At 43.4% G+C, this 16618-nt stretch overlaps 1 protein-coding gene across 3 annotated transcripts; it reads right to left on the bottom strand.

The window, feature by feature from the left end:
• Positions 1-1039: 1039 nt before the first annotated feature.
• On the bottom strand, positions 1040-16169 carry INIP (INTS3 and NABP interacting protein). Of its 3 annotated transcripts, none has more exons than XM_077345316.1 (6): positions 16028-16169; positions 14661-14738; positions 4508-4610; positions 2442-2501; positions 1965-2055; positions 1040-1334 (listed from the first exon to the last, which is right to left on the bottom strand). In XM_077345316.1, exons 2-6 carry the CDS (start codon positions 14683-14685, stop codon positions 1239-1241), a joined length of 375 nt encoding a protein of 124 aa, XP_077201431.1. In that variant the 5' UTR covers positions 14686-14738; positions 16028-16169; the 3' UTR covers positions 1040-1238. The 3 variants fall into 3 exon arrangements, with proteins under 3 accessions (XP_077201431.1, XP_077201430.1, XP_077201432.1); XM_077345315.1 differs by lacking the exon at positions 16028-16169 and adding an exon at positions 15833-16020; XM_077345317.1 differs by lacking the exons at positions 2442-2501; positions 16028-16169 and adding an exon at positions 15833-16020.
• Positions 16170-16618: the final 449 nt, after the last annotated feature.

Consider the following 16618-nt stretch of genomic DNA (forward strand, 5'->3'; position numbering starts at 1 on the left):
AGCTGGGTTGTAGCAGTCACTGTCTGCCTGCCCAGCCGGCCCAGGGAAGATGCTGTGACATGGGCTGATTGAGACCACTGGGCCGGCCTGCTCGGTGTGGGCCTCCCTATGGTGGGATCCAGTCTCCCAGCACACCTCTGGGAGTAACTCTGCATAAAGAGAGGGATTTGTGCCTTTGCTTTTGATAACAGAGGGTTTTTTATTTTTTGCCATTGAGTCACAGACAACTCCATGAGTTTTCAAGATGAGAGACATTCAAAGGTGGTTTAGCTGCTTTTGCACAGTAACCTGGTTATTCCTTAGTTATTCCCACTAATACGCAGTTCTGTTGTATAATCCCCCTCCCCCCTTTTCTCTTCAGTACCTCCCCTTTCTCCTTAAATAGATTCTAAAAAGATAAAATGTATACACTCACCTGACAATCCTGCATACCTGAGTCCACATTTAAGGGTCGTTTTTACAACTGTTCTATCAAATATCATTAGGTTCTAGGGCAGGCTTTTGTGAAACCCTGGGGTTTCTTGGCAGCCCTGAAAGGGTTTCCTGAATGGGTGAGACACTGGATACACCCCAATGTTGTTTCACCATTTGGAGGACGTCCACACATTTCTCACCCATCCCCAGCAGAAAAGAATGTCTCCAACATTGTCCCGGTCTAGATAGTTGTCATCATTCATGATATGTCCAATACACGGTCATCCCTAATTTATATAGGAGTGAGAGCTATGACTGAACATGGGCATTCTCCAAAGCTCTCCTTCTAGCCATGAAGAAGACAAAAAGAAAGAACCACTCACCTCTCAGATTTGGACTCTTTTCTGAAATAATGGGTATAACACTAACCAACCTTAGCAGGATGTTATACAAATTGCTGAGGAGGCATATACTTACTTGGAAGACTCTTGTACTGTGTTAACAGCAAGTGTTATAGCACTGCTTGTTGGACATATGGTACATTCAGGTGAAAAAACAAGCAAGAACCAAGACAGAAAACTCAAGCACCGTATCAGCATCATCCAATGTTCAGACCACAAGGCAGTTTAGAACTCAAAAAAGTTTAATGTCTCCCCCACCCCCGCCTCAAATTAAGAGCCGGTCTCAAAAAGAGAAGCAAAGTCTGTCCACTTTTAAATCCTCGGTTATTTTCACAAATCACGACTGATGGCTTGGGAAGGGGAAGAGCAGCAGCACCAGACACACCCCAATGGCCTTCATTCTAAGGGTGCTAAATCAAGCCCTCACTCCAAATCAAGCCGCGGCAATACAGGAAGAATAAGGTTTCCAAATGCAGAGTCCTGGGTGATGAAGTATCCTGAAGAATGTGCATGCGCATGCTGGAAAAGGGAAGAAAATAATCATTTTGGAAAAATGACAACAAAAGATTTCTTGCTTTGAATATGCCCACCGCCATCCCAGCTAAACTGTGCATTAAAAATGCAACCTCTGCTTAATGTCAAAAGTGGCGAGCCCTAAGCTCAATCAGGCTACTTTGGTCCTATTAACCTCTTATGTTTTTTAAGCAGCCTGACAGTACACTTGATGGCAAGATCCATCATTCAATGTGGAAGGCAAACAGAAACGCCAGACACACAGGGTGAAATCCTAATCCGTTTGACAGGGTTGTCTTTCAGGTTACTGCTGCACCCTCTGCTGCTGGAACCGCAGCATGGCAAGGTGCAAAGGAGGGAGCTTTGAGTTACCCTCTCTACCAGGGGTGGCCAAATGATGGCTCTCCAGATGTCCATGGACTACAATTACCATGAACCCCTGCCAGCAGATTAGCTGTGATTTACAAGCAGTGTCATCCATGTGCAGTTTCCAAGCTTTTGTAGAGTACATCTGTGTTTGCTTCCAGCAAGGGAGGAAGGTGCTCTAGGGACTGTTGCTTTTGACATATTAAGGAGACCTGCACCTAAACCTTCAACCACGGTTGATCTGAGCCTGCTTCCTCTAGGAGTTCTTACCTGCAAGGCAGCCTTCTGCTGTGCTGCAATGTGCTGTTGCTCAGCATGATCACGGAAATCCTTATTAAGGGAGGATCTAGTGAGCGAGATGCTGCAAGCAACAGGGGGGGAAAAGAACCCATGTCATACAAACGCAACAAAATCCAGCACCACCACAGAACTATGGCCAGGGTGGGCATTGCAGAGCCATTGCAAGGCATTGCTTTAAATACAAGACCTGAACGTTTGGGAAACCTGACATGCAGGACGGTGGGCAGGCACCAGATGGACAATTTCTGCTCAGGAACACTTGCTCCGGCGATGGCAGGTTAGGTCAAACAGGAAGGATGCCCAAGCCCCAGTGTCAATCAAAGGGAAATCGACTGGAAGGCATGCAGTAGAATGATACCTGGCCCCCCAAGCTCATTTGTGTCTCTTGCCAGTGCCACCCAGTGACTTGCCTAAGCGATACCTGAATAAGACAGCAGCACTACTAACCAGGGGTCCATAGTCTTCATGATGGGCAGTTCATATGTTTGGTAGAGTGGCTGCAGAACTCTGTATGCATGAAAAGAGTTTCCCATTGAGATCCAGCCCAGACAAACTTTGCTTGTAGCCAACATGTTTATACAGTACATTGAAAAAAAACAAACAAACACCTGCACCACCATGAGCAATAAGATAAAGCTCTAGACCAGGGGTCCCCAACCCTTAGAGCCTGTGGACACTTTTGGAACCCTGGTACAGGGTCATGGGCACAGCTATAGAACGGCTACTCCCAGAGGCAGAGTCAACAAGAAAACGGCCAACCCTAGAGGTGTAGCCGACCTGAAAATGGCTGCCACAGGAGGAGTAGCCACCCTACAGAGGTAAACAGGGTGGGCACAGGGAACAATGAGTAATTTTTAAAAACAGCCTGTGAAAGAGGAGTGAGATAAATATTAGCAAGGAGTGAGATAAATATTAGCAATACTGTGGTGGTAGCTGTTGCAGAATCAGCAGTATATTAACCTGCACAGCCAATCAGATCTCCCATGGCCAAGCAGAAGCCCTGCTGAGCAGCAGTCCCCACCCATTTTCAGAAAACACCGGAAAAGATGTTGGCAGGTACTATGTTGTGGACCCCTGCTCTACACTAACAGTGGAGGGGAAGCAGTTGTTTACAGAGCCATTCATACTTGCATCTTAAGTCAGTGGTTCTCAACCTTCCTAATGCCGCGACCCTTTAATGTTGTGGTGCCCCCCAACCATAAAATTATGTCAGTCTTCTTTCACCAGAAATTAAACTGAGATTGACCAATGGCGTGAAGATTCATTGTTCACGACTGTATATAAATTGGTTATAAATTGGCGGGCACCTTCAGGAGGAGCAGCAACAGTAGCAGCCCCCATCCCCGCCAAGCTACTCACCCTGCCACGACCCCTGTGAAAGGGTCGTTCGACCCCCAAAGGGGTCCCCACTCCCAGGCTGAGAACCACTGATCTTAAGTGAAACCTCAAATTTCCATTAAATCACAGGTTGGTTTGTAAAAACTATGAAAAGGATTTGTAGCTAGAGAAAGAGAGGACGGGTAAGGCAAAGTATCAAGGTTTGAGAGCCTGCCACTCTCAACATTCAAGGAGTACCCAAAATTAATCGCTGGGCATTCTCTTTGGGCGCCAAGGACAAGCAATGTGTCATCTAAACCGAGGCTGCCGAAGAACGAGACACTCAAGTAACTGACCTGTCATGATCAGATCCCGAGGCTTTCCCTCATACTCTGAAAATTGGATGCTTACATAGGCCGCTGGGATCAAGACCTCATGAACACAGTGAGAAATAAATTCTTCTGGGAAGAATGCAATGTACATATTTGATGGTGAAGATATATGTGTGTGACAGGGGTGTCTGGTTCTTATGTTGTTATGTCACCGTCTGCCTAAATTAAAAAGGAATAATGCAGGAAAGTTTGAAGGCTCTGCAGTTCCTGCCTCCCTTTCATGCAAAGCACTCTGGTGTTTTTGCTGCAAGAGATTCACATGGCTACTCTTTTGAGAACAGCCCATATTTCCCTTAGACTGACCACCACAGAGGGATCCTTTTACAACTCTTATGGGATCTGGACATCTACTGCTGAAGTTGTTCCATCATCTACATGCTTCGTTTTAAGTCCCCTTGTTCTTGGCTGGAGGATGCACTAGATGGGGTTATATGGCCCCTTCCAACTCTAGGATTCTATGAAATGTTAAGATTTGAATTGTTCTTTTATTGTATTTCACTGACTGTTTTATTATGGATTTCAGACTGGAGGCACCTTTAGGAGTGGAGTTAACTTGAAAAGCGGGGTAAAGCAGAATGCTTTTAAAAAACAAAAAGTATCTAAGCTCTCCCCCTTTCAAGAGTGAAAGGGGAAGCCGGGGAAGAATCATCACAGTATGTGCGCTGGCTGTCCCTCTTAAGGTGGACAATCAACGTGCAGCTCTTGTAAAATGAAGCGGTTCCATTAGATGTATCACATTTGACTTTTTGTTTTGATCTGAGAACATGGCTGCAATAAATGCGCAGTTCTGCGAATGTACAATACCTGGCTCCAGGGTGACTGGTAGAAGACTGGTTTTGCATCAGTAGCTTTCTCTTCTCCTTGTCTAGCTCGGCCAAGATTGCAACCCTGTTTTTATTCTGAAAGCCTGGCAAGAATGAGAAAAATGTAAATGTCGGCAAAGGGCTTTATTCCTTCAAACTACCCCGTTACCTCACTGGCTTAAAGCCTCTTCATTGTACATTAGGATGAATATAAATGAGGAATATATTAATCTTCAAAGCTGATGAACACCAGCACCATCCTTGAAGTCTATTAACACACACGTACACACCTCTCTTCTTTCTCCATTTATAACCTGCAGTGGCTTCATGACAATATCGTGAATGCTAACTATTAGGAGAAGTCTTTAATCTTGAGAAAGGTTGCTTTGGGAAGCTAATTTCAAAACAAGCAGGCTCCTGGCACACCACCACCAGTTTCTTCCCCTACAAACAGGTGTCTGCATTATAAATATTACACATTCTACAGACAAGAAGCAACGGTGTTCAGAATAATCCCTACAAAATGCAGCCAAATTGTGTCTTAGTTTATTCCAGCTTTTTTGCGTGTGTGTGCTTTTGTGCCACCTACAGGACTAGTTGGAATCCCGAGAACTGCAGGTTTTAAGAGCAAAACAGATTCCAGGCCCCACTGACAAGTTTAAGAATGTAATGGGGGTGGGGTGGGGAGACACAGAGCAAAACGTCATCAGCATTAGAGAGAAATAATGTAAGAAATGCAAATACTGGTTTTGAACTGTGATTGGGCTATGCACTACAACTCTGCACAACTAACTGTGGAGCCTTCCATCAGAGTAACAGCTTCATGGGCTGGAGAAAGGTCAGATGCTTGGCTGAGAAGTGCAGCAGGATACAACCTGACTGTGTTTGAAATTTTTTCAAGAACTGCTTCCAGGTTTTCATTTCAGAGGGTAATACATGCATCCATCACATACAACATCACTCCAGTTAGGCTAATTACAATGTAGTTTACTATTACTATGAAAACTGTTGATTTCAGGTAGCTGCAACATACAACTGCACTGTTAACTCCAGCTCAGAACACACTTCTGCCTTGGCCCTGCACATCCAATAAATTACCCACATCTGCACAACACCTAGGACAACACAGACATAACTCTGTATATGTATTTAGACTCCCATCACTCCCATGTACATTCTTGCAGCCCAGTCAGCAGCAAGTGGAATTTTTGCATGGCACAGCAGCAGGGGACCACTCAACGCCTTTTACTGAGGCCCAGTGGGGGTGGTAGTTTACTCCTCTACTCTCAACCACTGCCCCAGCACTCTCTGATCGCTATGGTAATGTTTAAACATCCCTTCAAAATAAGATACAGACATGCCACAACAATGAACATAAGGAACATTTTATTTTCATGGAAATTTTAACTCATGACAATGACAAATCAATGGGATCCCTGAGCTTGTTTCTCTGCAACGAGATAGCCCCATCTAGGAGTGATGGGAGACAATGACACCCGAAGTGAAGGGCCGGGGGGGGGGGATGAAGTAAAGGGCCGGGGGGGGGGAGAAGGCATCCTTCGGGGCCCACCTCCAATTAGTCGAAGGACCACATGTGGTCCATGGCCCACAGGTTGGGGATCGCTACCCTAGGCTATTCCACTTATGTGGCCCTTTCAACTCCCATTTTTAAGTTTGTAAATTACATGAGAGATAATAAAATACATCATTACTGTGATATATAATTATGTTAAATGAAACATGTTGTGATTGGTACTAACATTTATAAAAAATGTGGAATATAGGCCCCTCTTGATCTTGAGGCCCTAGGCTGAAGCCTAGTTAGCCTATAGGAAAATCCGGCCCTGCACAGCAGATATGAGGAAGTGGTTCTAATTTGGGCCTTCAAACCAAGATTGGTCATACAGGAGGGCTTACTTGATAAATGTTGACAAGTTACTTAAAGTAAAAAAAAAAAAGTATGTTGCTGACTGGGAAGATCACAGACAGAGACCTCCCTAATTAGGCTATCAAAGCCCCCCAACACAAACAGACACAAACACACTTTCGGTCATTAGAAGACAGTGGAAGATGGTTTTATTTGGGACTGTGTTTAATTTTTTTTAAAATATTGGCAGTGCTAATTCTGATTTTAAATTCTGGTCTTGTGTGTATTTTTAATAATCACGGTTTTACCTGTACTGTAAGCCACTTTGAGTTTAACGTGGAGAAAGGCAGCTAAATGTCTCAAAATAAATAAGAGAAACCAGATATACAAGCTTCTTGATAGTCAAATGTAGCTCTGTATTAATAGCCATAGATCTCAATGCACTTTTCAAGAATGAGACGCTTGTTCTACTCTCTGCAAACCTATGGCAAACAGTACTGTTACTCTATAGCAGCCTTTCTCAACTTTTTTACTGTTAAGAAACCCCTGAAACATTCTTCATGCTTTGAGAAACCCTAGAAGTGGCGTGATCATGCAGAATATGGTTGGGAAGCATAGCTGTGTAGCTGCCCACCCAGGGCCCTTCCCACCCCCTCCAGACCCAACATTGGCCACTGGGGGGGGGCAGGTCATCATGATCACATATGGTCATATCACCCAATAAATATTTAACAAATTAAAAATATATTTAAAATAATTAACTCCCATCCGTTCAGGAAGTCCTCCCAGGGCAGTCAAGAAACTCTAGGATTTCATGAAACCGTGATTGAGAAAGCCTGCTTATTGGCTCCGAAAACAGTCTGCTATCCACTAAAATGGCATTCTGTTTTCAGAGAGAGTATATTATGGAGATGCACATAGAACTTTTAACAGATGAGTGTAGAACTCCTGATCCTGCAGACCACTAAGGTCATCGAGATATTACTTCTGTTTATGAAACAATAGCCCAGAAAATATATTTGCCTACTGCTCTCTCCTCTGCCTCACCTCAATATCACAGCAAAAAGAGGGGAGGGAGTTGCAATACCAGGATCCTCCTTCTGTTTACTCCCTCTCCCCTCTCCCAGCTCTGAGCAGGATCAGTGACAATACTCTTGACTAGAAAGCACTGGAGCCTGGAGGAGATCACTCAGAACCTGCCCCTACTCATGCCATTGGCCTTCCCAGAATACCTGTCTGCAAGTTTGCCTTTTACTCCAGCCCCACCTGCCGCTTAGATCCCTGCTAGGTTGCTTCTTTCCTTAGGACCCATCCCTGAAGCATTCTCCCCCCCCCCCAACCCCTCCTGCGGCTTAGGTAGGTGGCACCAGGCCAGCCTCACTCCTGACCCAGCAATGATAGGCTGGTGCCATCTCATCGGAGCCTAGCCAATGGTGGCGGCTGGTGATCCTCGGCTCTAGAGAAGTACATCTGGCCTCAACCAGGGCCAGGGCTTTTTGACCCCTATCCTGGTCCCTATCTTATGGAATGTGCTCCCAAAAGAACTGCAGGCCCTACATGAGCAAGACTGAGTTCTTCTGCCAGGCTTTTGGTTGGGGCCAGTTAATAGCAGAAACTGACATCATCATATGGGGCCCTGCTTAAAGTAACTCACACCTCCCCACCCAATGCGAGATGGGGAGGCAGAAACTAAGACCCATAGCTGGGGTGATTATGGAATATTTCAACTGGTTTTAATTGTAAGTTATATAGGGTTGCGAACCGCCCTGAGTTAGCAATCCTGAAAAGGGTGGTATATAAAGTTAATAATAATAATAAAAATAAATAGAGGGTTGTCCCAGCTGTCTCCTGGCATCATGGAGGAGACAGGAGACCTTGTATTGCTGGAGCTGGTAAGGTCCTGCCACTTCATTTTCTGCCTAGAATACACAGCACTGGGCCAGGGGGAATCCTTTGCTCCATACCCTCTCCCATAGGAATGAGTGTGTTCTCTCACATTCCTTCCAAAATGCAGAGCAGTGTGCAGGATGATTTATTTCATCCTTGGCTTTCCCCAGCAGCTTACTTTGTGTTGAGCAGTGGAACATGGCTCAATAATATCCTTAGAAGCAGAGATTGGCAGAATACTCAGCCTAAAGTGGGGTTTGCTTTGGGCTGAGAGGAGGAGAGTTGTGTGTGTTTCTTGAAAGGCCACTGAACTAGAAAGGCACCATGTGCTAATGACAGAAGGACCTTTGGTGCTTGAACATCCAATTCTGATCCACAGGTCACTGTTCAGGGCAGATTTCCAATAGGATACAGATTACCTAGGCAACATATAAACCAATTAGTGCACCATTTATGATAACTTAATTGGCCCTTTTGCAGTCACAACCAGCAAGCCACTTCCCTATCACTTTCTTGCAATAATTTACATTCTGATGAGTTCTCCCAACACGTTCTGCAACAATTAAGCTAAATTCATGTTGCTCATTAAATTCCCTCTGAATTATTAAAGTAGTATGAATATTTTACTTGCCTCCGATAACTATGACCACATATACAGAACAATTTAATATGTACAGTGGTTTATAGCTAGACTGTCCTTGGGGAAATCTGCATATAGACTAACCTTCAAATTTGAGGCTTTGCATTGAAAGTAGCATTTTAAAATGTAGCAGCTGTGTTTTAAACCCACCCTTCCTTCCCTTCCCGCAGAAAAAAACAAAACCCTTAAATTCACTATGGTTTTAAGTTAGGCTAGTCCACTGAAACCCCTCACCTGGATATAGCCCAGGTAAGGCCAACCAATCCCTTCAGATCTTTAAAGCTAAGCAGGGCTGGCTTTGTCTAGTATTTGGATGGGAGACCTTGAAGGACCTGGCTGGAGTTCCTCCAAGGAATGTTAAGTGGCCCGATGTGGAGGCAGGAAATGGCAAAGCACCCTTGAATGTCCTTTTCTCTAAGTAGCTAAAAGTCACCCAGTGTGTGGAGGAGCAGGGGATCAAATCCAGCTTGCGACATTAGAAGCTACTTCTCTTGACCACTATACCAAGCTGTACAAATTGCTATTGCCTTAAAGAGATGTAGCTAGAGCACAGGCAGAAGAAACTTTTGCAGGAAAATGGTGTAAGCCTTTTTTGACTTGCTTATTGATTGTTAGGAGATTCCTTTCCTTTAAATGTGGCCCTTCTGGCCAATGGCTGCAATCCAAGGAGGGAGAGATTCAGGTATTTCCTACATGAAGAGGTGATTGTGTGGTTAATAAGGTTTGCTATTTGAGAAAGACGGAATGCTTTTGTCTTGTGTGTTCTCTCCAGGTCCCACCTGAAGGCTGGAATCCCTGAAAAGTGTCAGGGATGCCAGCCTCCAGCTGGGACCTGAAGATGCCACTTCTGGGGTTTGTCAAAGCCTGAAGAATATTTCAAGGAGTTCTCAATGGTAAAAATGTTGAGAAAAGCTAACAAAGGCAGTAATTGAGATTTTTTTGCCAGCCAATGTTTTCATGTTTTATTGTAATATACAACTGCTTTATTTTGATATTGACCTGACTGAAGAATGTACTGACTGAAAGGTTTCCAGTTCTTCAAGCAAATTTTGCTATCAATTAAATATTTCTGTTGAAGAAACTGACAAGTTTATGAATTATTTGATGTTTATTATTATCAATTACCGTCACACAACATTTCCCACCAGAAGCCTGGCATCCCTGCATCTCCATGGGATCCAAAGTCTGAGAGTCTTCCCTCCCAAGCTGCCCTTTTCTTCAGGGGGACTGACCTGCAATTCCAGCAAATCCCTAGCTCCCAACTGGAGAATGACATCTAGCAACCTCTGTGGGGCACAGTACCACAAAGTTCCCCCCTCCCAAGTAAGCTCTTTCATCTCCAAGAGCATAGAGATGAGTTGTCATTGCAGAGTCCTCCCTCCAAACCAGCCATTTCCCCCTGGGGAGCTGATCTCTATAGTCTTATAAAGCCGGCACTGGTTTCTGACTAGTTTCTTGACTCAATACAAAGTGCTAATGTTGATATTTATATGCCTAAGCGACTTTGGCTCAGAGCATCTGAAGACTGTGCTGGAACCATGTCATCCAGTCTGGGACTGAGGTCTATGGCCCTTTCTCCCCTGGGATGCAAAACCAAAAAGGGAAACCAAAAGCCAATCTAACCAGAAAAGTTAGGAACCCAAAGGTTGAGCTGAAAAAAAATTAAAATATCTATTTCATAAAGTTCACTAGTTCAACATATTAAAAACATAGTCATGATAATTTAAAAACATCACAGACCAACACAGAATGGGCCAAACGCAATGACAAAGCTTTATCTGACACACAGCAATTGAGAGCTGGGCAAAAGCAGAGAGTGGTGGCCTCTGAACGTGTATAGTTTAGAAGGTGGGCTCGTAATCATATACCTTTAAATTAGAAGGACTAGTTGGAGCAGCACCTAACAGATTTTTCTTTGCTACCCAGCAAGCCTTTTGATTTTACATTCCTCACAAAAATCTGGCCACTGAGGAAGACCTCTTGGGATCAAAATGCATTTGGTCCATTCTATGTTGGTCTATTCCATGTGCAGTTAGAAATATGAAGCTTTTAAATTCTGAACTATGTTTTTAATATGTTGCACTAGTGCACTTTATGTAATAGATATTTGAAAATTTTAAAAAATATATTTTTTGCAGCTCAACCTTTGGGTTCCTTTCTCCTGGGAACCAGCTAACTCTAACTTATGTTTCATTGGTTAGGGCATAGATGAGAGGCTTCTGTCGCACCCCTGCCTGTGCAACTTCCTCCCTAAGGGCCCAAGACCAGCCACATTGCCAAAGACCCTTGTTTCCTAACAGTTTTAAAGCTAGATTAATGGGTAGTGCTGTGTACAAAGGGACCTTTCTGGTGGGTCCACTACGACATGCAGGCATGTTGTTTTAATTATGTTGATGCCTGTTTAATTTTATTAATCATGGTTTATTTTAATAATATTATTCCAAACTGCTTTGGGGACTATGTCTGGTTAAAAGATGACTTTAAAATGCACTAAATAATGTTCACCTGTATGTAAACAAAGAGCAAACTGCATGTGGAAAGCTAGCCTGACAGAGAAAAAACAAGGTAAGACTGCCTCTACCCAACAGGCTGTCTTTCATACAGATAGTTGTTTTTTATTAGATGGGGGACACAAACATGCAATTTCTCCCACCTCAAGTGGTACTATCCTCAATCATATCTCAATAGCTAGCCTTCTAGGCCTGCCAGCTAGGGGGAAAATGGGGAAAAGATAATTAACTGGATAAGAAGACCCTTTGGTATTAATCTTTTGCTCAATCCCAAAGTCATTTTATTGGCATCGTTACAATTGGCAAGAAGCCAAGAGCAGGCATTAAATCTTTTGTTTATTAGCTCAAGGCATAATTGTTAATTGCTAGATGTTGGAAGCAAAAGGAAAAAAAAGAGCCATCATTAAACTAAAGGCTAATAAAAATTTGGGAAGGAGCAAACATAATGATATTAATATAACGATTTATATTTCAAGAGGATGAATAACAAATCTGAATGGATTAAAGCAGTAACAGTATGTGATTAATTTTCCCAGTATGGTGACATATTTAACAGAATGGAAAGAGGGTCAGTATATGACAAGGTCCTTATGAGTGTGCAGTACGTATCTGCTGAGCACTATTTTGTCCCATAGTACACAAGCAGAGCAAATTAAAACCAGCCCAGCTCCTTCATCAGCAGTATCCCACCCCAAATCCTGTTCCTTGGTCACACTACTGTGCGACAGAACTTGAACTGCATGTCAGAGCATAGGCTTACTATTTATTACTTTAATTGATTTGATTTTATACCGCCCTTCTCAGCTATTGATGTGAACAACATGACTAGCATTGAACAAGATATATAACTGTTAATTTTACTTACCTAGTAGTTAAAAAGAGCAATTAATAGTTAAAATCAGTAAATTTACAGCCACCTGCAACCGGATTCAGCTTCATCAGCTTCAGAATCCCTCCCTAATTACATACTTGGGGGGGGGGGGGAGAGGGGGGCCAGTTAACTGTTATCTGCTGCTCTGGCCTCAACCAAATGCCTGGCAGAAGCTCTGCTTTGCAGGACCTGGTGGAACTTGTCTAACTGCCAAATATCACCTTAAAGCTCAATTAAACATTAAAAAAAAATTACACTGAACTTTCACTGTGATGGTTCTTTCAATGCAGGGCCTTCTTCATCTAGATAGTCAACTTTGTTCCTTAGTTTTAAAGCACTTTGAAGGCCTTTAAACCAAGTTTATTCAAGTTGAGGGGGAAAGATGGGTTTCTCCCTTTCACCTTCCTGTTAGCCCCTTTGTAAAATATGTACTAATTGGATTTTTATGTGACTTTATTACATTGTGTAAGCTACCAACTGTGCCAACTGCAGTTTATTATTTTATGCAAAACACTCCAGGCACCAAGTGGTGGAACCATATAAATAAAAATTATTAGAATTAAATGCCACAGTGTGATTGCTTGTGAAGAGCACAGCTGCTGAATGCATTTCCAAAGACAGGGATGCTGGAAAGCACCCACAGACCATATTAATGAATTCAGAATGTCATTTGCATAAAAAATCTGCTGCTGAAAAATCATTGATCTCAGTCTAGCTCTAGTCACATGCAACTAATAACATGTAACACTCAGTGGAGCCCAGATAGTGATGTGCATGGGAACAGGCCTGTTCTGGCATGCAGGCCCTGCTCCACCCTGCTCATCAAGGTCTTCCCAACACCTTGAGAGGCTTTTATGTCTCTCACTACCACCACCTGACTTTTGTAAGGAATTGCCTGCTGGGAGGATCAGGACTCCTTTCCTTCCCGGATTCGAGGCCTTGCCTCTGTGTCTCTCCCGCAGTCCAGTGCCAGGTCCCTAAGGGGACAGTTTACTGCCTTGTGCAGCCCTGGAGGAATAGCTACTTGCTGGCCTTCCCTTGACTGCCCTATTATAATGGTGAGTCCAAGAAGGTGATTTACTTGGTACACAACTACTACCAGCATCAAATGTTATAAAGTATTTATTGAAAAGAGCCTCTTGTGGCGCAGAATGGTAAGCAGCAGAAATGCTGTCTGAAACTGTCTGTCCATGAGATTGAGAGTTTGATCCCAGCAGCCGGCTCAAGGTTGACTCAGCCTTCCATCCTTCCAAGGTCAGTAAAATGAGTACCCAGCTTGCTGGGGGGGGGGGGTAAACGGTAATGACTAAGGGAAGCACTGGCAAGGCCACCCTGTATTGAGTCTGCCATGAAAACGCTGGAGGGCGTCACCCCAAGGGTCAGACATGACCCGGTACGTGCACAGGGGATACCTTTACCTTTATTTATTGAAAAGAAAATGTTCACAAGCATACTTTTAGCACAACTTCAGATTGAGCAAGGGACTAAAAAGAAATGGGATCCTTCTCTCTATGCACACCCTATCAGATGCTAAAATATAAGACAAGCTCCTTAGCTTAGGAAGTTAACTCTCATAGTTTCCATTACCTTGAAGCTTCCTTTAGCTGTCCAAGCAAGCACATGGTCCATAGCAGCCTCCTTCAGACCATAGGTAACAGTTCTGTCCACTCTGATGAACTCAGCCCTAAAGAGACCTTCCTCCTTGCGCCCCTGAGTTTTATCATATCTTTTTCCCACTCACTCACAAGGTCAGGCCAGGTCAGAGAACTTTCTCTGGAGAGTATTCCTGGGGCCTGACTAGTTTACAGTCCTCCAAATCTGTTTCCTGCTTGGAGAAAGGGGAGAGCTTGTCCCAAACATTATCTAGACCTATTAGCATTCGTATGAAGGTGGGTTGAGGCATGTTTGGAAAGCTACTGAATTGATCTCCCCACTTCTTGCCTGTTGTCTGCCCAGATAAACAAACTTAAAAAAAGGAGTGAAAGTTATGCTCATTTCAAACCTTCAAGGAAAAAGGCATGTATTTACACTATGCATGAAAAAAACAAAATTCAAATAATTCAGATTGGTTTACCATTACTAAGTAGAGGTCAAGGCAAGAGAAATTGCCTTGCTAGATCCAAACAAATCCCTTTCCCTTTGCTGTCACAGCTCTTTTGAACTGAACCTGTTGGCTATCATTCAAGTTCAGAACTGCCATGTTAAGCACTGCTAAGGCTAAAGGAAATCAAAACCCAAAGCCAGAATTTTCCTAGTGCAGAAGAGCTAAAGGGACTCCTTGTTAGAATGTTTTCTTTTTCTTTGCTCATAAAACAAAAGGAAAAGAATTCACACAGTTCAGAAACCAAACCACAGGATATAAGGAAGATCATCATTTACCTTGTCCAGGAGGGTTTGATGCCATTTTTGGTACCGTCAAGCCTTGTCAGCAACAACTGCAACTTGTTAAAGGAAGAGCTTTAAAGAAACAACAACACAAATTCCGTAACAAAGCAATCCAATATACTATGATATAAGTTAATATATTTCTTTGATGCCTTTCAGAATATAAAGTTTATAAATTTGTTTTAGATCAGATAGAGCAAATGCACATCTGTCTCAGGTGGATGTTAAACCATCAGATACAGAAAGAGTGAAAAAAGTGGGTATCAACGTTACAAATTTTTAACTGATTTATAATCTGCTATTATTATCTCTCCACAGAAAACTGTGGCTAATTAAAGGGGCACAGGGATTGCTATCACAAATCAATTTCTCTTCAACAGATTACAATTCTTGGGGAGTAAATTACCATCATTAAACCCATAAAACCACTTTAAATGTATAATATAAACATGCCCTAAAATAATCCAGTTGCAAAGGCAAGACATTCCGCATCCTTGGCGATTTTTAACAATAGAGGCACAAGTTTAAAACACTTCAGTTTTAAAGTCAGCTAAGCCAGTGAGGTGGCAAGGTGTATTCCTCCCGGATCCTTTCCTAAAGGTACGTGATGCAGCAACCTTGCTGAAGCTAAGCAAATTTAGGACTAGTTCTTCCTTAAATGGGCCAAAGTGCTTGGGAACCTCCTGTGTGCCACCCTGAGCTCCATGATGGAAAAGTCTCTCAGCTGTCATCACTTAGCTAGGGACACAAGGAGCAGTAGCTAGGCAGGTTTTCCATCATGCCTAGACCAAGACCTCGCTAAAATAGCATTTCAGTTGGTATTTGTGATAGGCTTTAACTACTATATTTCGGACAAAAAGCCCAGGATAAAACATATGTAGAATAAATTTGCATGATATTTTGACTCCAGCTACTGCAACAGAAAACAAAAAATAAAACACTAAAGCCTGAGTTTCCATTTAGCCATGAAAGAATAAACCTTCTGCTTGTTAAACTGTAAAAGTTCTGCTCTTTCTAAAGCACCCCCAATATCCCAAGATTCGCGGCTGTTGGCATTCACATAACACGCATATTTATTCTAAATGGAACCAGAGGTAGGAGGAAGCAGTTACAGGACGAGGCGAGGTGTCCGCGGGAGGGACGACGAGTGACTAGCAGGTCCTCACCTGACACCAAAACCAACACGACATTGACAAGTAAACGGACCGACGATAGAGAATGTCTTTGGGGAAGCCACTTCTGCTTCTTGCTATCTACCCCCATCCCCCGCCTTCATTTGCGGGCAACACGCAAACACTCCCTCCGACCACCCGTCAGCATTTTCTTTCTAATCTGGATTGCCCACAAAAAAAGCTACTCACCCGCTCGTGACGCCATAAGCGTGCGCCGCTACAAGAAGCCCGCCTCCATTACTACCGCCAAGGGTTTACGGCGAGGGAGATTGACGACATCACCCACTACCGCTCCTCCCATTTCGTCTACTCCCGCCCACACAGACAATACTCTTCAGCCACCATAGAGTTAAGTCCCCCCTCCCCATTTTGATGGGTAGCCTGGACAATGGAAGGCGGGAGAGAGAACTAAGTCAATGGGGTAGAGTCTGATAGGCTGGAAGGAGCTCTCCCGCCCCTTAGTGCTGTGGGTCGGGCATAGCTGACAGCAAGGTAGGATGCACCACCGAGCTCCTTTCTTAGTAGATTAGTTTGCACTCCAAATATTGGTTTAGGCGGGCGAAGAGCGGAATCTGCAGGCGAGAGCGCGCCTTAGTGGTCGCGCGCTATTATTAATAGCACCGTTATATAAGTATATATGAACAACCGCATATTATATGAAGCATCCAGTATTAACCTTATTGATGATTTCTGGTATATATATCGATACTTTTCATATCAGGAGCTATTTGAAATAAAACTATTATTTCCTTTTCCCCGTTTTAGTTGGTATATCTTATC

Source organism: Paroedura picta, chromosome 7 (assembly GCF_049243985.1).
Source record: "Paroedura picta isolate Pp20150507F chromosome 7, Ppicta_v3.0, whole genome shotgun sequence".
NCBI classification, from domain to species: domain Eukaryota; kingdom Metazoa; phylum Chordata; class Lepidosauria; order Squamata; family Gekkonidae; genus Paroedura; species Paroedura picta.